The sequence below is a fragment of the Echiichthys vipera genome (genome assembly GCF_963691815.1).
Source record: "Echiichthys vipera genome assembly, chromosome: 8".
NCBI lineage: Eukaryota > Metazoa > Chordata > Actinopteri > Perciformes > Trachinidae > Echiichthys > Echiichthys vipera.
In genome coordinates, this window is record NC_139833.1 from 3795622 (window position 1) to 3818163 (window position 22542).

General features: G+C 44.2%; 1 protein-coding gene across 1 annotated transcript in view; it reads left to right on the plus strand.

Moving 5' to 3' along the window:
* Positions 1–16547, plus strand: part of plcl2 (phospholipase C like 2) — a 42369-nt gene extending 25822 nt beyond the window's left edge. Inside the window, exons 4-6 of the mRNA XM_083918626.1 lie at positions 2639–2714; positions 8001–8110; positions 12630–16547. Coding sequence (XP_083774752.1) covers positions 2639–2714; positions 8001–8110; positions 12630–12833 — 390 coding nt within the window. The 3' untranslated portion in view covers positions 12834–16547. The remainder of the gene's footprint in view (positions 1–2638; positions 2715–8000; positions 8111–12629) is intronic.
* Positions 16548–22542: the final 5995 nt, after the last annotated feature.

The following is a 22542-nucleotide window of genomic DNA, read 5'->3' on the forward strand; positions in this document are numbered from 1 at the left end:
GCACAGACGATACTTGTCCGTAGGATCAATTTGGTTTGGGCCTTTTCGTGGGATTTGACAATAAGAAAACTGTAGAATATATCAACATACTGTCAGTGATTGTAACATTTTTGAAAGAAGGTTCAGTATTTCACACTTTCCCTCCATGCTGTTCCTGACGCCCCCTGCACTTCCTCCTTCTCTAGCTGGTGAGCCACGGAGTTTGCATACTGCAGACATGGATCTCAGGGGCAGGATGTTGGTCACTGCTCTTTTCCAGAGTGGCTTTGTTACACTGAGCTTGAATAAAATGGTGTTTTTTTGTACTTCCTTTCCATTTTGGCAGCAGAGCAGGGCAGCCTGACTTTGGGACATGACCTTGTGGTGCACTTAAGTCATTTAGGGAGTGTACTCGTAAATGTACGAGTCAATCACAACAGGCAGAGAATGAAATAAAAAGCAGAGCAACATTTGGGTACATATATCATTTAAGCTATTTCTAACATAATCAAAAATGTTCACTCTAGGGCTGACCCCGAATAGTCGAGCCGTATTCGACTGCCAATCTCAGTCAAACCGTCGCAAAATGTGGTTATGAAACAATGGATTATTCCATTTTGGCTCTGGGGGTGCTAAATGTCTGATTTTACATATAGATGCTTGGTTTCTCCCACTAAAACATGATAAATGGCCCATTTGGGTATAAATATAAGTCTAAATACTGTTGCTAACAATGTGAAAATAACTCATGTGCTTATAATCCATCTCCTTAGTGTGCGGGAATAACCCCCTCCCCCTCGTAGACTAAGCTGTACTATCCAGGGTCTGGCACGTCAGAGCGCATCTTGGCTGGGCTTTAAATCTATCTGGGCGTCAGAAATACAACAGTCTGCTACTGTTTAATCATCACCGTCATTTCATTTGATTATTTGCCCATTTGGTGTTTTTCATTATAGACGTTCAGTCGGACACAGTCTGACACAGTCTGACACAGTCTGACACAGTCTGACACAGTCCGACACAGTCCGACACAGTCCGACACAGTCTGACACAGCGGTGTGAAAGTGAAACTACAGTTCTAAATTCACTGTCAGCTATTGTCAAAGAAAGAACTTTTAATAAGATGACCGTATCAGAAATCACATCTCTCAGTAACCCTCTGCCAGACACGCGTGACTGTGCAGTGCTGGACTCACGTGCACCTGCGGCTGTCTGCTTCATGGCTCGCCACTCCGCATCAGAGGGTTTTTCATGAGCAAAAAAAAACAAAAACTGATTTGACAACACACTGAGAAAAGTTTTAGTCGGTCACACCCCTAGTTCACTCATTTACCTCTTTCTATGACAGGCTATGTATTCATTGTTAACCTTGTAAAACACCATAGTGCTGTTATCCTTGTGTATGGAAGCCAATATTTTTAGAGTGGTGTGGGGCTGGTGCAGTATTGGCATCCATTATGTTGATATGGTGCGACCCCCCCCAGGTCAGATATCCGACTCGGGAAGTTGGACGATCCACACAACCCCAGAGTTGACATCTAAAGATGGCTGCCCCGGTTGTAAACAGTAAAGAAGCTTCTGTAATAATCTTTTTATAATTTGTTGTCACAACAAGTCAGACATATTCATATTGTTAGATGTGTGTATATATGGAAATGCAGTCATAGAGTTATTTACATTTTTCATGTGTATATGCAAACTGCAAATAAGGCCGTGCTAACGACGGCTAACCGTAGTCTGGTAGTTTCAGCCGTGTTTTTTCCGCCTTTGGAACTGAAACGCTGATAACTCGGGTTTGACGTCATTCCCAATAGTTTCCCTCATCTTTGAATCCTTTTTAGAAAAAAGTGAAAGTTGAGACAGACTCAACTTTTGGACAAATGCCTTCTGATGGGACTCTGGGGTGGCCAATACGATCAGACCTGTCACAGTCTGTCTGAGGCAGTGTAAGAGTCCTGTACAGTCAGCCGTAAACATCCTGCCTCTATCACTGCCACAAGGAGGTTTGCATGGGAGTTTGCGTAACAGCTGATTGTTTCCTGCAACATTCTCCAGCACAGTGGCTCAGTCTCCTCTAAATTAGGCTGCTTTCAAGTGCCGTAGGAAATGTCAAGATCATAACAACAATCTGACGGAAAATTGTGAAATATAAAGTCTAGTTGAACATTAGGAGGTTAAAGAACACAACAGGATGTCACACAAACGGGCCGTTTAAAGTGACACTCCCAAAGCCTGACCTTCGATGCCTGATGCAGAAACCCTGAGGCAATTTGCTGCATCCCCCGAGCCCCACAGGAGCTAAACAGTTTCACAGACAACATGGTAGTAGTCTGCTTTAAGAAGCCACATGTGCACATTTGAAGTATCTACACAAAATGAGATGCTGTTCCTGTTTGAGGGAAAAAAACTGAACTTTTATCAAACACCCTAATTGCCTGTGTCTCCTTCCCTCTAATTTTGGCTTTCAAAAATGCATATTCAGCGACCACGCCCACCGACGTGCCTGTAATAACAGCTTGTTTTTCTGAGCCCTCCCTGGATAGGAACACCCGGCCACCAGACGGAGACTGCTCCCTGCTTTATTGTGGGATGCCAGTTTTTGTGATGTGGAAAAAAAATAGGGCAAATATAAATAATATGTTTCATGTCCCTTTTTCAGGTGATCCAGACCAGCAAGACTCTGCTAGAGAGCTCTGAGGGGGTGTATGAGATCATTCTACAAACCCAAAAAGCAGGTAAGAGATGGTCCGATGACTGTAAAAGGCAGTTTCCTGACACCATCACACAGCTCCTGGATGCTTGCCCAATAGCCCCACCAACTCTCTGACGCCACACAACACAGATCAATTAATATGAAATTCAATACAACTGATTATACTTGTTTGCAGAAGTGGAATTACCATTTGAATCATGTGCAAGTTTGCGATCCAGTCACTGCTCCCCTTTTGAAAAGCTGCGGTCCAGACAGAGGTGTTTAATTCACACCAGTAGCAGACTCAGTGTTTTTTAATTACACGGTTGGGTTGGGGGTTCAGAGAGACGAGTGAACTGGACAACATCAAAGGGAACAGATGGTAATCCATTTATAGTTCCACCAGACGCTCAATACTAGTATGACTCTCATATGTGTATTTAATGTGTTTATGCAGCCTTGGCTTTCCAGCCTATTGTAACAGAACGACTTAATGTGGCCACGGGTAAAGTAGCTCCAGTCAGCTTTTCAGGGAAGCACAGTTTAATTTGCAGCTCATCATCAGTGATGCCTCTGCTGGATTTAAGAACGTACACAGACACAGTCTCCAGAGGGACACAGAGGATGCTGTCAAACGATGGTCAGCTCTCTTCCTCTGGTGTGTTTTATCGGTGCTCCTGTTGTTTTCAGAGGTCACTCTTTGTTCTGCAACAATTCCTCTAAAATGGAACAAGTTTTGCAATCTACGCAGTGGGTAAAACCTGTTAATGAGAAGACGATTTTCACATTTATGTGCTTTATAATGCAGCACTATCTGGCCTTGAATTCCATCTAAGTAGCATGGGAGGCTAATTTATCATTTAGTAAGTCTGCAGGAAGAGCTAAGTGAGAGTGCACGGAGAGGGGAGAGCAGACCATCATTACCACGGCTCCTCTTTATTGGTTTCCAGATGGATGGACTTATAAAATATTCAATTTCTATTGTCTTGGCACATCGGAGTGAAGGTGGACGATGTATTCTAACCAATACAATGATCGAAGGCTTTGTGCTGTTTTCTGTTTCGACCACTTTCCAGCCCTTAACAATTACCAGCCAGTGGCTTCGGGAAAAGGATGCTGTGATGTCAAGTTACTGGCATCAGAGAGAGTTTTATTTTGACCTCACGCTGTTTGGTGCAGATCTGGTTGTAGTGAGTTGTGCCGGCATTATTTAGTCATAAAAACTGTTAATCTGTATAGGCTTCATTTCTGCCAGACATAAGATAATTTTCTATGTAATAACTTACCCGTCTTAACAAAGATGATATTTCATTATCAGTTAAGTCCTGTTTGAGGACAGAGGGCACTCCGTTTTTTTGAGTTGTGCATTGGAAGACACACCAGGATCTAATGTGACTATCCCTTTGAGCTGCAAAGTTAAATTTGATTTACACTGTCGATTCACGGCGAGAAGGTTCCCGATTCGCGCCCCAGCTGGAGCCCTTCTGTGTGGAGTTTGCATGTTCTCCCCGTGTCTGCGTGGGTTTTCTCCGGGTTCTCCGGTTTCCTCCCAAAGTCCAAAGACTTGCAGGTGTTCGGTTCAATGATGACTCTAAATCACCCGTAGGTGTGAATGGTTGTCTGTCTCTAAGTGTCCTGTGATAGACTGGCGTCCTGTCCAGGGTGTACCCCGCCTTACGCCCGATATCAGCTGGGATCGGCTCCAGCCCCCCCGTGACCCCGACAGGGACAAGCGGTTGAAGATGAATGAATGAAGATGAATAAACTGTCGATTCATAATAAAAGTGTCTCGGCACATTTTCTATATAGAGTAGGTCTAGACCACCCCCTATTATTTACAGAGACCCAACCACTGACCAATGAGCAAACGGCAACAATAGCGAGAGTTAATCATTCGTTCATTAATCACCAGCCTTGTGGGACTTTTGGTCTCAAAGCACTGTTTTATGTGATTATCTAAAGTCAGCTGGAGAGAAACTCCACAGCCAACAATTGTGATGCAAACTAGGACACAACAGATGGCAAACTGATGAACTTGAGCACTGATTTATTTTCCATCCTGAGTTTGACATTGTTTCATCCCGGTGATGTGTGCACACGCGCTCATGTACATGTTTGTATTTCAGAGTGTGGATGCGGTGTGGCTTTCGCATGTGTCTTGTGTAGAAACTGGGTCAGTGCAAACCCAATTCCCCTTTGTAGCAAGCGGAACGTTCCGGCAGCAACAGCTATTAAAGTTGTGAATAATCCATCACATCAGCTCAGACAGGCCCCACTTTCCCCTCAGAAAAAAACACCCACACAAAGGCGGCGTCAGCCAACAGTCAGGTGTTCGCAACATGGAACATTTAGCTTCCAATCAGCATTCAGGGCAGATGGATGGCCGAACCTGCACAATCAGTACAGAAGATGTTTTTAAATGCCACGTGCAAAATGATGGTGCGGAGCTGCAGTGACATTTTGGAGAAAACAAAGCAGAGGCTCAATGTTTGTGTTAGATGTGTTAAAATAACCTTTATTGTGGATTGAAGTTTTTTGTTTAACTCTATTCTGTGATAGCCCGGCATCATCAGATTAATTTGTAAATGTGTATTAGTCATTCATTCATCTTCAACCGCTTGTCCCTGTCGGGGTCGCAGGGGGGCTGGAGCCGATCCCAGGTGACATTTGGTGTGAGGCGGTGTCCACCCTGGACAGGACGCCAGTCTATCACAGGACACATAGAGACGAACAGAGACAGACAACCATTCACACCTACGGGTGATTTAGAGTCATCAGTCTTGAATTCTCTCAATTCCTATTCGATTTCCAAGCGGCAAAGAGCAAAGTGCCTTGACGAGCGCTGCCTAGTTTGACTGTTTGGTCTGAATTTCGTGAGCCTGGTGAGTGACTGGACAGAACTTACTGTGTATCTGTCATTCATCGTCTTAAATGGTTGTGATTGGTCCGTCAGATCCCAAGCTGCAGGAAATCGGTCTGACTTGGCTCAGACGTATCTGCCAGAGCAAATGAAACATGAGTTTGTCAGATTTGTCTGGTTTCAACCCTAGTTTTGCTTAATCTCCACGTGGACGGTGCTGCTCATTGTAGTTAATGTTAGAGCAGAGATCGCTTCTCATCAGATTTGATAATGAATTTTTTGTAACTTGTAACTTAAGAAGATGAGTTAGAATGTTTTTTTTTAAGTTGAGGGACGTTTGTGTGGAGCAGTACAAAGTAGGAAAGAGTGCAGATGTGTAAAGAGTACAAATAAAAAACACATCTAAACAATAAATGTACACAATGCAAGAAGTTAACAGTAAGGTGTGAATGCAAAATATACACAATGCCATTGACATTTCATAAACCAAATGATTAGTTAATCAAGAAAACCACCAACAGATTAATTGGTCCTGAAAATAATTATTAATTAACAAATCCTGGTTCACAGCTTTTCCTCAGCATCCTGTGTTTGATGAAGTGGCTTTCTGCGGTATAATTAAATACAATCATTGATAATTCAGATCCTCCTCCTCCTCCTCTGATCTACCATTCCTGACTGAAGCTGTTGCTGTAGCTGTCTCATGCTGCGAGACACGTGAGCCTCAGCCTTTCTTGTACAGTTGCCGTCTTGCAGCATTACCTCACAGATATCAGAGTCTGAATGTCTTGCTGAGAATGAGCTTCCCCCCTTCTTGCCCGCCAGACTCCATAAAATGTTGCTAGGCAACGTCCAGTGTGAGTTAAGTGTGTGTGTGTTTGTGTGTGTGTGTGAGATGGAGGAAGCTGTGCACCCTCTTCAGCACAGTCATGGTTTGCATGTGCAGCAGCAGCAGCAGCAGCAGCAGCAGCTCGGTACTATTATTTAACATGTCGGTTAGGACACAGGAAATGAAAAGAAGGGCATGTGTAATTTAGTGGTGTGATGTCGAGTACAAAGACCATTAATGTGTCAGTGGTTGGAGGTTATACTCACGCCTGAGCTCGGGTGGAGGACTCAGCTGAGGGCTCTTAAATAGCCCAACCCACACCTATTATGGTGATTTCACACAAAGGGGGGTCTCTCAATTGTGAACTCCATGTTTCCATGGCAACAGCACCAACAGGGGCAAGGACCGGCTCTCGCTGATATCACTGCTGCAAGCGGAAACGTGTGCGCTCTTGCTAGGAATTTCCAATGCAGAAGTGTGTTGCACGTTTGTGGGCTTTAGTGTGCAGTGGGACCTCTGCTCCATCTCCATCTCCATCTTTTGGTCTTACACACCTCACAGGCGGCCGTTGCCTGTTGCTGCGGTGTCAGCCCTGCACTGTAAAGCCAACTCCACATTAAACATGTCCTTACTCAGACTCGGTCATGCAAAGGGAGAGGAAGAGAGGAAGAGAGGAGGTGGGAAAGCTCCTCAGGAGACAAATCCCTCCTCTGTTCGATGCCTTGATGCTAATCCACAGTGAAAGAACGTCATGTCTGTCTGCCTACGCTGCATCTCTCCTCTGCCTTTCTCTCTCTCCGTTTCCGGGGCTCTTTCTTTTTCCTCTCATCCTGCCTCGCTGCTCCCTTCAACTCTGCTTTTTGTTTTCTTCTTTGCCTTTATGAGTTAGCTTGTTATCCTTTTTCTAATTCACCTTTTTATTTTGTCTTTGCCTACTCCTGTTGCACCTCATCGGGGTGTTCCACTGTGCTTTACCCTCCACTTACTAACATTTCACCACAGGATACAGCTCTCAGATTTACGATGGTGAGGCAAGGAGAGGGTTAAGGAGAGCACACACGCTCAGATAACACAGTAATAATGAATGTAACACAAAAAGGAAGCTCCAAAGAAACTGGATGTAAGCTGTAAAGTAACTGTCAATTGCTGAATTAATGTGATCACACGTCTTCTACCTTTTTACTCTTCTTTACAAATAACGGTGAGTGATGATAGCGTTCTGAAGGCAGGTGCTTACACGCCTTTATCTTTTCACATCTTATCCTCAGGTTATCTCCTTAATTTGTTCAGATATTTGCACCTACTCCTTTGCAGACGTGACACACGGTGCTCTTCTGAGATCCATTATCACAGTGCAGACGTACATTAACGAGAGAGGTATCCTCCACCACAGCCAGGGAATCTCTCTACATTCACACACTCAACCCCTCTGCAGCAGGAGGAGACTGTGAAAGGCTGACAGTACATGCCAGGGCCTCTGCTCTAATGTGTTTCCTCACTGTGACAACAGGCCCGGCACCCAGTTATATCTCCCAGACTTCAGTCACCTCACAGCTGCTCTTCTATTTCACAAACCACCATGGCTTCCAATCATAAAGACTGACTCGACACCCGTTTTCATCTGTTTTTTCCTCTCGCAGCGATGGAGTTTCACGAGAACCTCCACGACTTGGCCGTGAAGGAGGGCTTGAAGGGCAGGAAGCTGCACAAGGCGGTGGAGAACTTTACCTGGAACATTACCATACTGAAGGTGAGATTCTGACCAATGTGCTAGAACATGTCATGTACTGTTTCCATGTTGAGTTCGGGGGATTTAACACGTTTTCTGTCATTTAACATAAGTTACTGCTCATATGTCGGCACCACATACACACTGTAATCAGAGTAGGTCGGAGGTCCGGGTCAGGGGCCTTGGTCAGTTTTTTTCACTGAGATTTTAAGTAGAAATCTGACCAGTGTTGTTACATTTACATGACAGCTCATGTGAGGACTGAGCAATAGACTTTCTAAGCAGGGTTGTCATTAGAAACGTGCACACAGTGGCCCGAAAACTAACCAGAAGGACTGAGGGCTGTAGGAATCAGCTGTACGATGCAGCAGCAAGCATCCACCCTGGTCATCTGACTGTGCTGCCTTTTGATTCCTCTTCATTTTGAGGTTTTGCCTTAACCCATGGGTGTCAAAGTGATCCAGTAAAGAGTCGCTGTGGCTGCAGGTTTTCATTCCAACCAATCAAAAACACACCTGGTCCAACAAATCAACTGTGTGAAGACAGTTCAGGTGAGTGAGTAAGTCGAGTCAGGTGTGTTTTTGCTTGGTTGGAATGAAAACCTGCAGCCACACGGCCCTTTACTGGATCACTTTGACACCCATGCCTTAACCAATAAGAAGTGAGGGATATATGGGTCCCAAGGATATTCTCAGTCGACACAGAAGTGACAGCATTGATAACATTAATTTAAAAAATGTGGAGTTAAAAGTTGTTATTTCTCTTAGTTGTAATACGACTCAGTACAACAGCTTGCGAGGTAGCAAACAAATGATGCAGGAAGATGATGTTGACGTTCTAAACAGCCACCAACCGTACGAGACTTATTAGAGATGGGACCAGTGATTCAGAGGTGTGGAAGCTGGTCGGCAGGCAACTAATGTGTGCGTTTCCATTGTAGACCGCAGGAATGCCTTACGTGCTGCGGCTGCAGGGTTAATCTTAATTCCTGCGATCCATTGATGCTCTTGGATAGAAGCATGGACGATCAGTCAGTATCTGCAAGATAACCTTGTGTATTCTGGGTTTACTGCTATTTCTCTCTGGAATGTGTCCATCAGTGGTGGCGTTTAGTGTCGTACACAAACAGACCTCTGAAAGCACTTTTGTATAAGGTACCCGTTCCCCTTCTGAATGTTAAAGGTGGGTATTGAGTACAACCTTGTGCATATCATGATATAGAAGTCACGATGGGATGTGTGTATGGCAATATGGTTGATTCAATATCGAGTCACTGAGGGATATTTCAGTTACAAAACCACTTTTGCTTGAATATGAAAGAGAATCTCAGAGAACTAATGCTTTAAATTGTGCAAGGAACCCCTCGAACCTGGTGCTTTATTAAAAATACAGATGTTTAAATTGAGAACTGACCCCAAAGTAGTTACATTACTGTACATCGGAGGTCAGAGGTCAAGGGAGCCCTGTGAAAATAGCCAGGCCAGTTTTTCCCCTTGACACAATGAAGCGTGTCCTTGTGTCTTTTAGCTTCATATGAAAAGATTCATTTTTCTTTTTGTAAATCGGTACTAGATCATTCAAATAAACCGATCCCTCCTTCACATGCACCCTTTACTGTTTGTAATTCAATTAAATTTTATTTATAGTGCCAAATCATAACATAAGTTATCTCAGGACACTTTACAGAGTAGGTATAGACCACACTCTATGACTTATTCATGATTTACATAGACCCAACAATTCCCCCGTAGAGTACGGTGGCGTTGAAAACCTTCACTATAACAGACAGGAACGTCAGACAGACCCAGCTCTGTGGAGGAAACCCAGCTAACACTTTACACTATTATTATGTGTAATATACAGTCCTGATCAAAATCAGACCAAAAGTTTTGAGCAGGTCATTTCTTGAAAAGGCTGTTTTAGGCTAATTTATTTAAAGGCTGTGGTCTTAAACTTTTGATCAGCTGATGAACAGCCTACTTCAGTTAAATTGTTGTTTTCAATAAATTACCTACTCAAAACTTTTGGTCTCTTGTTCCCATTTCTTCTTTTGGCATCTTGAAGCTCCACTTAGGGTGCACTCACACTGCTCAAACGTACTAGGCTTTAGCTGAAAAACCTGTTTTAAGCCATTTTTTAACTGGTCTTAAGAGTTTGATCAGGACTGTATTTCTAATATTTCACATATAAACACATGGAAACACATCAGCTAAAAAAAGGTAATAAAATGTCAGTTTTAAGCTAATTTGCACCTGTAGTCACCTGACAGGTCAAAACAAAGGAGCAACACAATGAAACAAAAACATGCGACAAAGTTATGCAACAATGAAGGATGAAGACAGGAAACATGAAGCTACACGTGTAACGTTATGAATCACATCAGGAGGTGATATCATTGGTCTGAACCGGCACCAGTGCTCGTGAATCACTGGGCTACAGTCATCTGAACCACCACACCTCTTATTTCAGCCTCCACTGCCAAACAGTGAGGTAACTGCTGATGAATGACCCTCTGCATATTTAGTGGTCTTTGCACCCGTTCATTAAGATTACCAAAGAGTCGCTCACCTATAATTTATACTTTGTCCCCCAGGCAACTGAGTCGAGTCAAGCCAGTGTCTGTCTGTCTGTCTGTCTGTGTGTGTGTGTGTGTGTGTGTGTGTGTGTGTGTGTGTGTGTGTGTGTGTGTGTGTGTGTGTGTGTGTGTGTGTGTGTGTGTGTGTGTGTGTGTGTGTGTGTGTGTGTGTGTGTGTGTGTGTGTGTGTGTGTGTGTGTGTGTGTGTGTGTGTGTGTGTGTGTGTGTGTGTGTGTGTGTGTGTGTGTGTGTGTGTGTGTGTGTGTGTGTGTGTGTGTGTGTGTGTGTGTGTGTGTGTGTGTGTGTGTGTGTGCGTGCGTGCGTTGCATTGTCTGCACATGTCTAATCTGGGGCTTTGCTTATGTGGATCTGTTGACGGCAGGAGTGCTACCTAAACAGACAGAGACTTCGATGATCATTAAAAGTTCATCACGTTATCGACAGATGGTCTTAAAGTTGTACAGGATTCCTACGCAGTCTGGAAACGTCTGGAATTTAATCTGAGTCATTTCTGGATCAGTTTGGAAAAAGGGAAAATGTTTGTGATGTTTCCGGATTATAATCTCACTTTCAAAACTAATATATATTAATATTTACAAATCAAATGAAGTTTACTGAAGCAACAAAGCCGACCTGTAGACTGTACACTGCTGTAGAATGGTGTCGGGTTACCATGGTTACCGTTCGCCGTGAGACTGAGATTTTCATTTATTGATTTTTTCCACACGTGTCGTCTACATTTTATTTCTGATTTATTTTTATATATCATTATTTTATTCATTTACAAGTGTGTTTATCGATCTAAAGCCGCTGAAGCACAGACTTGTGTTTTCTTTTGTAGTTTCCTGGTTAATTCTCCGTCTCCACTGTTACTGTCTGCGGAGTTACAGCTTCACAGTTATTAATTATTTCAATATTTAAACATTTAGCTTCAATAAACTTCTGTGCGTCGAACGTGTCTCAGTTTGGAGTTCATTCGTTTACATGAGCTACAATACGTTTGTAAACATGTCCTGTAATTACTCAGCAACATAACGGCACAGTCAGAAAGTTGGATTTTAAAAGCATTTATTTACATAATAAGCATCGAACGGTTGGTGTTCAGATTTTAAATATTGACTGAAAAATCCTCAGAGAAGTCCGGAAATCTGAGTCAGAAAAAGTCTGAAATTAGAAATGTGCAGGAACCCTGGATTAGAAAAATTACTACTTTACACACATTTTTTGGACACATTATATTTTGACATTTTTGTCACATTGTCTTAAAAACCATACTATTATATATTATATACTATTATAAAGTATATCATTTCATATGACTTATTCATAGGTATCTATGTAAATATATTATTAAGAAATGTTACGACATCTTTGCAATGAGATTCAACTTTATTTTCATTGTACATGGAACGAGGATGCTTCATTTACCCCGTGGGGATAAATGAAGTTCTCTTGAATCTTGAGAGTATAAACCGGAGGAAATATGTAATAAATAGTGTTTGAAATGAACGGTTAACTGTATAAGACGGCAGGTGGTGTGAGTAGAGTGTACAGTGATGCTCATAGCAGGAGATAATATAAACACACACACACGGACCCGACAGCAGCAAGTGTGATGCAGCAGTCAGTGAGTCCTTCCAGGGGAGAGGAGGGCCATCAGTCTGTGTCCGCGCTGAAAGGCGTCCTGGACCACGCTGCGTATCCTCCCTACACACACACACACACACACACACACACACACACACACACACACACACACACACACACACACACACACACACACACACACACACACACACACACACACACACACGCTTGTGTCTTTATAATGGAAGTCTAGTATCTGTTCAGTTAGGGGACGACGTATGGCGTGATAAAAGATGTCATAGTAAAGTAGGTCATGATTACAAAGCCACACTTTGAGAAGCTTTGTCCTAACTCTGAGATCTTCCATCACCCCCTCAGGGTCAGGCGGACCTTCTGAAGCACGCCAGGAGTGAGGTCCAGGAGAACCTCAAGCAGATCCACTACGCCGCGCTCACCTGTAACCTGAGTAAAGACCGACCCGCGGGCAGCTCCTCCGGCTCAGAGTCCAAGAGCAGACGCAGTCTTGAGGCCATTCCCGAGAAGGCCGTCGCAGAGGAGGAGCTCACCGACGAGGACAACTAAAGACCCGCAGTCCTGCTCTGGTACCCGGACCTCTTTGTTTCTGCCTCCCTGAGCGCAAAACCCCAAAATGCCTGCTCTGCCCATCACCGCTCCACACACCGGTGTGTCTCCACATTCCATCGTGTACATTCCTGTATCCAAAGCACAGTAACCTCTGACTCCTCTGCCTGGTAGTCATCGATACAACGCCACCACTACTCTAACACACCGATCCTTCCCAACTTCAGACCACAGAGAGTTAATACACGTTTGGGGAAAACTGCTGTAGTGATTTCTAAGTCTTAAAAATGTTTATGAGCTGCACTGAAGGCTGGAAAAGTGTGAAACACCTTAAACACGTGCTCACGTCATATAAATACCAAATCTTACCATCCGGCACAAACGTAATGCTTGGGGAAGCTGTTGAAAGGGACTATATGTAGAAACGCCTGATATCAAAGCGTCTGACACGCATCATAACTCAAACCTCTTGATCTACGGTCCTGATGCGTTAGTTCGTACCCCCCCTTCATTCCTCTGACCCCGCCTTTCATTTCCCGGGGGAGCCGAGGGAACTACCAGCCACGCTCAAGACATCCACCCTCTCTCCAGAGACAGCGCACTTGTACTCAGCGGACCGCGGTGTCGCCCCGCGGAGACGCAAACAGGAAAAGGGGCTGCGGATTGTTGTAGGAGATTTCTAAAAGCACAATTTTTTTGGAGTGATGAATGTAACAGGACCGACGGAACGACAGAAGCGGCGCAACAAAGCGGACGAAACGAAGTGATGAATGAGAGTAAAGAGCTGTTTACGATACTGAACTTGTCCACGTTCTTCTCTGCCAAACCAGTGAGAGATGCTGTGTGTGTGTACATATGGAGTTTCCTGTTACCTTTGTTTTCCGCAGAGCGCATCGTTTTATTATTGTATACTTGGAAATATAAGATTTATTTTATAAATGATATACGAACCCGTCTGTGGAGAACCAAGGTGTTTTGTTATTTGTCCGGAGGGAACGAGGGAACGAGGGGTCGTCGCTCGAAGAGAAGCAACGTGACCCCGGAGGAAAAGCTTCTGCGACGCGTCGAGACAAAGACTGAGAACAGAATGTATTCATGCGTTTGTGGTGCAAACGAACGCCACGTCTCTGCAACCAGCGACTGCACGAGAAGGAACCACAACCGGGTGTTAACGACACACGCACTCAAAAACAGTTTGGACGGTGACGCACTTTCATATTTCAGAAGAATTACTTTATTTATCCTGGATATTGATTTTTTTCACTCTTATTATTAATCATGTTACACACACAGGCCTGAAATACACACACATGCACAGACAGGACCTATACATGCAATTAAGGAGAGATGTTATAGTGAGGGGGCTGCCAGTTACCTGCATCTCGGCAGTGCCCAGGAGATGAACTGGCACCTCTCCAGCCACCAGTCCATGGTCCATATATGGTCCACACAGGGACTTGAACCAGCGACCCTACGGTTCCCAGCCAAGTCACCTATGGACTGAGCTACTGCCGCCCCAAGAGCTCTAAAGTCTGCAAACTATAAAAGTAGAATGCCACTGTTCTTTAAAACGCCCCATATGAGAATTTAAAAACTAATTCCCTTGTTTACGTGTAATCGTTTGGTTCGGCTGTTTAACTGAGAAGATCTGACACGTCTCCATGGAAACCAAAACAATAAAACAATAATACAGTTAAAGCCAGTGCTTCTCAAATATATACACGTCATAATGATATGGTTTGGATATGGATTACACACACAGGTTAAGAACATGGTGGTGTAGTGGTTAGCACTGCTGACTCACAATGAGAAGGTTGCGGGTTCGAACCCGGGCTGTGGCCCTTCTGTGTGGAGTTTGGATGTTCTCCCCGTGGCTGCGTGGGTGTTTGCCGGTTTCCTCCCACAGTTCAAAGACGCGCAGGTGTTAGGTACACTTATGACTCTAAATCAACTGTAGGTGTGTTGGCGTCCTGTCCAGGGTGGACCCTGCCTCACGGCTGATGTCAGCTGGGATTGGGTGATAATGAATGATTATAGTACCTTTATTTTAGGAATAAATAAATAATCACTTCTCCCCTCTAGTTCCCCCATTTGAGAAACACTGGTTTAAGCGCTCCAACGTCTCACTCATGTGTTTCCTGTCCGACCCTCGTGAGCTTTGCTGAGCGTCTTGTTGCAGTTGACGCCGATCACCCTCTCACAGCCTTAGACCTCGTCTGGGGAACCACCATGCAGTAAATTTCACACTGATTCAGGAACGATCCGACGACTGTTCATTCAAAAAACAACCACCAACAATGTTCATAAATGATTTTGACTTGTTAAAGTTTTTATTTAACGCAAAAAAATGGCAGAAATGGACATTTTCCACTATTTCTGTGACACTTTAGAGATGAAACTGATGGTTAGTTGAAGCCCTTGTTGAGAAGTGGTTCCCGTCTGTCGGACAAATCCAACTACAGCGTGTGTTTGTCGTGTGTTGAAGCTAGAATTGAAACTCAGGTCTGTTGAGAAGGACATGAACTTCAGAGTAATAATAATAACTTCAGAACTAAACTGGTGACACAGTAGCGTCTGATCCACAGTTCTCCTGAGATTTTGCCTTTTTGAAAACACCTTTCCCCACATGTTGCTTCAGCCGTGCTCTTGCTTTTCATTTAACGGTCCATTTGAATGTGTTTGATTTATAAACTCAAGTTCTTCTTACCGTTCCTTTCTACTGATCGGACAAAGTGCACGACATGTTAGCCGTCTGTATATGATGTGATGATGTGACCTAACTAAACTGCACCCTGTCTCACACACCAGAGGTCCGTTTCACAAAGCAGGTTCAACAAACTCTGAGTCTAACCCTGAACTCTGAGTTGATCTACTCTGAGTTTCCCTCATTTCAGGGTAAACAGACTCAGAGTTTTCACTAAACCTGCTTTGTGAAACGGACCCCAGCTCTGTAAAAACACCTTCAGGAGCGTCCTAATGTTCAGTCTCTCACAAAAACGCTTCCAGGACACGTTGCTTCAGTGTTGTTGTCGTGCGGAGACGTCTTTCTAATGTGTTTATGTGAGCGAGCGTAGACTAAACATTAGAAACTCCTTTCACTACAACACAATATAATTCAACAGTTATAGTTAGAATAAACCGCAGCGTCCAGAATGACCTCAGAGTGGATTTAACAGCTCACTGGAAGAGTTCTGACAAACACCGAACGTTATAACCTTTGTGACGGTGCGTCCACGCTGTTGTAGAGGACATTAGTTTAGTCAGATGTACCTAACACACTGACTGTGTTTTAGTGTTTGTGGGGCTTTAAATTTGAGAAAAATATCAAATTTGGGGAATTTCCATTACATTCTGTCGATTACGAGAGGCCTGCACGTGATCTCTGTGTACTGATTTATTTCACAGTAGCCCGACCTGATGTAAACGGTTTATTAAGGTGGACCTGTGGATGTGATGTACAAGTCCATTTACCGGCCTTTCAGCAGAGCAGACATTGGAATATGAGTATATACCCACTTCCTCCTCAGTAACCATCTAAGTAGCATTCATCTACCATAACACCACTGAGGACAGCCCTGCTCATAATCTATATCTGCTCATATGATCCATTAAATGCAATAACCGTGTGAATGTTCTCACGTGTCCAGGTCGTCGTTATCCTCAAAGCAATTTCAGTCAAAAGCAACTGGACTTGGTTATTTGTCTAGGAAGACGTTTCACCTCTCATCCAAGAGGCTTCATCAGTTCAAGTACGCATCTGACCAGGCTGGGACTGGACCAGGACCAGGCTGGACCAAGACCAGGACCAGGCTGGGACTGGTCCAACGACTGTCGTTCAGACTCAATAGAGCACTAACGAAGTCCAAACCAACTTCCCACCAACGACTGTGACTCTAACGACGGTCGTTGGCACCTGGAGCACAAAGGGTCCCAGTGACATCATCGGCCTTGTGAGAGGTTAAATACCTGGATCTCACACCAGTTAGTTGGACCAGTCCCGGCCTGGTCCTGGTCCTGGTCCAGTCCCAGCCTGGTCAGATGCATACATGAACTGATGAAGCCTAATAATGTACATAATGTGCAGATCTTGCAACATTAAAACGTCACAGCTCTACAAAGAAGCTTTAAGGTCCAAAAGGAAAACACAGCAGTAGAAAAACTAGCCATGGATTCGTCCTAATATCGATCACCGTCGACAAATCCATCAGTTGAATCCAATTTGGACTCTTTAGACGCACAGTTGTTGTTGTTACTCTCGTCACACACGAGCATTTGGACCGTTAAATGAAGTGTTTGTCTTTTAAATGTTCATCTGCAGCTCTTTTACCCCCCCCCCCACCCCCCAGTTCTCACAATGTTTGATTTTAATCACATGACCCTCGACGAGACGGCGAAAACAAAATGGCGCCTCTTAAGTTCAGTGCTGTTCCAGTCGGCGTATTTCTAATTGTTGTTAAGAGAATAAAAACAAACAAAACAAGCATTTCATCTGTGCTCCAGTCTCACGTCTTCATCTGTCGAGTCTTAAAAAACAAAAACAAAACTCTGAATAAACAATGTTGCATATATTTGTGTGCGTCCGACGTGTTTTGTGATTCATGTTTGTTCTGAAAACGGCGGGAAAAAGTAATCATCACTTTACCGAACACACTGTTCTCTGCTGTATCCCTCGTTCCTAAGCAAGAGGTCCGCGAGGTCCCGTCACACTGACCTGCTCGCTCCTCCCCGCAGCGACCGGGTCGATGCTGCACCCTGATGGCCTCGGCTCTCCTCCCTCCAGGCAGGACCGCGTTGGACCGACCTTCCCGCTCCTCTCAGCGCCGCTGCTCCCTGATTCCCCATTGTACGCAGCTATGGAAAGTCATTCACTGGATCGCTTTGTGTCCTCTCCGCTCGCTCTCACTGAAAGAAGCAGAAAATCACTCTTGGGTAAAATGTCACTCTTAGGTCAGAGGAGTCTTTCATTTACGTTTCTTTTCTTCCCTTTGGCTTCGACCCGTACGGGCCTGAATACCGGCTCCTCATCCGGATATTAAAGCTGTTTTTAGTGCAGGTCGCTCTCAGTTCAGACATCACAGTCGAGTCCCCCGATTATTAATGTCGCCCAAAGTTATTAGCAGCGTTAATACAAAATACACATATATATATATATATATCTCAGGACACGTTACAGAGTAGGTAAAGACCACACTCTATGACTTATTTATGATTTACAGAGACCCAACAATTCCCCCGTAGAGTACGGTGGCGTTGAAAACCTTCACTATAACAGACAGGAACGTCAGACAGACCCAGCTCTGTGGAGGACGCACATCTGTCTGCACCGGAGAGAGGAAGAGAAGGAGAGAGAGAGAGAAGATGGACAGACAGACAGAGAGACACAAAGACAGAGACACTTCCAGAGATGCAAGCAACCAAAGCGTAACAGTAACTATAATAATATCTATAGTAATGTGAATATGACTTATATGTTATGGCAGTTAAAACAGCAGAATAGTAGAAACAAGCACAGCTAAGGTGACAGAAGATGACAATGATAATTGTGAGTAGCAGCAATAGCAGCTGCGATACAGCGAGACACACCACTGATGGTGCTTTTATGGCTACATAGTTTATAAGACTAGTGACAGTTTATATGACTAATATATAATTATAATAATAATAATACTATATAATACTAATATATGATTATATCATATGTGCATTTATCATGTTCGCTGCACAACCACTTGAGGAAGTAATTATGTATTTTAGGACAGATACGCCCTGTGTGATATTTCTGAATCTCCCTGGATTGGTTGCAGAGCTGGAGGAGTGCATGGATCAGTAGAAGCGTCACAGTCATAGGAGAGCCTGTCTGAAGCAGTCATGGCATCATTTGTTGAAAAAGTCAGTCAAAAGGCCGGGGATCTGGATCTGCCTCCAGCACACACACACACACACACACAAGCAGAGTTCACAGGCAAACACAGCCCCCGTCAGCTGTGTGGTTACTGGCCAGCACGCGTAAACTTTACTTGTATAACGAGACACAAAGTGATTTGCACAAAGTAAATCACGTTGGGGGACCCTGACCGCAGACGCTCGATCATCACTCGTCTTTAATCCAGACCTGGGACAGTCGGGAGATTTGTCTGTGGGTCTAAAATTATACATTTGTACATAAAACAAAGCTTTTTTTTTCTTTTTTGAATCAGCTGGCAGCCAGTTTAAGGGGGAGGAGTTCAGCATCCGTGAGGAACTCGGAGTAGAGCCGCTGCTCCTTTGTGTTGAAAGGAGCCAGTTGAGGTGGTTCAGGATCATCTGGTAAGGATGAACCCTGGGCGCCTCCCTAGGGAGGTGTTCCAGGCACGTCCAGCTGGGAGGAGGCCTCGGGGAAGACCCAGGACCAGGTGGAGAGATTAGATCTCCACACTGGCCTGGGAACGCCTCAGGATCCCCCAGTTAGAGCTGGTTAATGTGGCCCGGGAAAGGGAAGTTTGGGGTCCCCTGCTAAAGCTGCTGCCCCTGAGACCCGACCCCGGATAAGAGGCTGAAGATGAGATGAGATGGTTGAGCAGCCAGTTTAGATTTAACACAAAGAAAGAAACGAGTTAACCTTTATGATCTCGTCTCTGATTACAGGTAAAAGCCTTCCTGTGGTGTCACCGACTGATAAGCTGAGCAAACACAAACGCACGAGCCTGGTCCTGCCGCTCTATTGCCTCAACGCACGGCTTTGCAATCAGCTAAATGCGCGTGAGGAACATGTGTAAAGTGACCAGAATGTGCTTCTAATGCACTCGTTAAAGAGCTCCTTTGACGAGCGTCACTGTTTGATTGAGTCAAATGGATTTTATCAGCTACAGGAGAGTTTGAAGTGACGGACGTAGGGAAGCATTAAACATCGCTCCGTAATGTTCGATGCTGCAGGTCTTTCTCTACATAAATAAGAAGCTTCTGTCTGACCGCGTCAAGTTGACGGATCAGTTCTTGTAAAAGAAGTGTTTGTTTGAAATTGCTCTACACAGAAATGACAAAAGCGCAGGTTTAATCAAACAAAGTGAGTGTGCTCTGTTCAACATGACCTGGAGAGTGGAAATGTAACAACAGCAGCTGTGTTACATAGTCAAACGTGGGTATTCGTGATGGTAGCAAAGCAGACAGCGTTTCTCCGTTTACAGGTCTGAGACCTTAAATCGCAGAGGAGTCGAGCTTGCAAACAATATGAGATTCATTGTGGAGGCTTTCGACAGTAAACATCGTCTGGAATCCGTCTGCAGACAGGTCCTCTTCGCCGCCGCACGCATTCCCAGCAGTGAGCGAGAGCGGCGCGGAGACTGAATGACGAATGGACGGACGGACGGACGGACGGGTCTGCTCCTGAGCCTCTTGTCTGAACTTAAATCACGTCCTCGGTGTTTACGGTGGAGCAGTGGCGCTCAGATGAGCTGTGCGTGAAGTGTTTGGACAAACGTGTAAAACAAAAGGCCGTGCTCTCTCGGTGAAGATGCTCTCTGTTTAGATGGAGCACATGTCGCTGTATCCTGTGGTTAGTCTGGCAGGACGGTGTTCTGCGGCCAAAACGGGGTTTGCACGCCGTGACAGCCTCCAGATACCTTTTACAGATGAGGTCTTAAATGGAGTAAAGGTCAGTAAATGCATCACACTCAACCTCCAATCCTCCCTCTCTTACGCCTTGTTTTTTCTTCTTCTTCTTCATCATACCTCATTCCCTCAGGGTATTGATCCGCCCTCCATCCTCTACGCTGAAGGATACCCCTCTCATCTCACATACGTGGTCCGCGTTTGGCCTCATCAGCCCAGAGAGAAATGACATTTAAGCCCAGCAGCGAGTCCGTGTCAAAGTGCCGGTATGGGAGAGTGGTCTGTGGGGTAATTACAGTAAAAGATCATTGAAAGCAATAGCATGGGATTCATCTCCCCGTGGTAAAGGTATGAGGCAGTTCTGGACATTATCTGCAGTGGGCAGCAGGACATGACGTCCAAAACATCAACAATCCGTCCATAAACCACCAACTATTCACTATCATGTACTGTACCACATAAAAAAGCAGCAAATCACATGTGAGGAGCTGAAATTTATCAACCCTCCAACAACACAGAGTGCAAACTGTAAACTGTGGGTAGATGATGTCTCGACTCTGCTCCTGAACACGATAAGCCTTGTTTCTCTACAGAGGTTTGACTTTTGCTGCGACCGACACACGGCACAATAACAATCCTTCTGTTTCTCAGGTATCTCAACACCTTTACAAACTAAAGTCTAAGACACTGAAGAGAAGGGAGCAAGTGTATGAGTGATGAGGCTGAAACGACCCAAGAACAAAAGACACCTTTTGTTCAGTTTGACCTTCTTAAAATCAAAGATGAACCTTCCGTAAAAGCTGATTTGTTAAAAGCGGTTTGTGCACGTCTGAGTGGTCTTTCAGTGAGATGACTTCTGAAGATACATTTAAATAATCAATAACCTTTATCAGCTGCTATTGACAACAAGAAACAAATCAATAGATTATCTTTACACAGGTCTGCGACTGCCCTCAGTGGTGAACAGCAGCCACCCCTGTGACTGTCTTTTAAATGACAGTGAACAGTTATTATAATATTCCTAATAAAGGCAATACTACAACGTTGACGTGCAGGTACAGATGTGATGTGATTGCTGGCTGCCATTTATGTCTAAAAATGTCAGATGGTGTCAGAAATGAAGGAGACAAAGAGTAAAAATGCTGCAAAAAATCTCAGAATGTCTCTAAAAAATGATGATATGTATATATATATATATACATATATACTCGCCAATATCCCAATCCTACATTGAGCTATCATTTTGTTATCATTCAATTTAACATTTAACATCTCTAACATACCCTCACACAAACAGCGCTGTCACATATTAATGCACTAATAATAATAAAAGTAATAATAGCTTGCTTTTTATTTACTCATGTCGGCACAAAGTGACGTTACTGTTCGCAGGTGGATCATTTCACATTAATACAAAGGGCTGGACGATACGGACAAAGTCTTCTATGACACTGAAGCTCATTTCATTTCTCAGTAACGATATAAACAGCATGTCACAGTGTAGCACGTTCTCTGGTAATCCAGTAAATTAATAGTTATGAAATATCCAGATGGCAAAGCTTATTTGTACTCCAGTGTGAATGAAATGCTTCTATTTTCTCATTTTATTCACTGCAATGCAAAATGTAAACTCAAAATATTTCACATCAGGTTTTCTGAGAAATCTGAGTTAGTATGTGCTTGTTATTATCATAATACCTTAATATATGATTCCCATTTGAAGACGACATATTATATTAATTATTATTAATTAATCATGACAGAAAGAACCTCGGGATCTTGTTCACGAGTGAGGGGACGATGGAGCGTGAGTTTGGCCGGAGAATCAGTGCAGCGGGGGCGGAGCTGCAGTCGCTCTACCGCACCGTTGTGACCAAAAGAGAGCTGAGGAAGACAAAGCTCTGGATCTACCGGTCAATCTTGGTTCCTACCCTCACCTGTGGTCATGAAAGCTGGGTCATGACCCAAAGAACCAGGTCCAGGTACAAGCGGCCGAAATGTGTTTCCTCAGGAGGGGGGCTGGAGTCTCCCTTAGAGAGAGGGGGAGAAGTTCAGCATCCGTGAGGAACTCGGAGTAGAGCCGCTGCTCCTTTGTGTTGAAAGGAGCCAGTTGAGGTGGTTC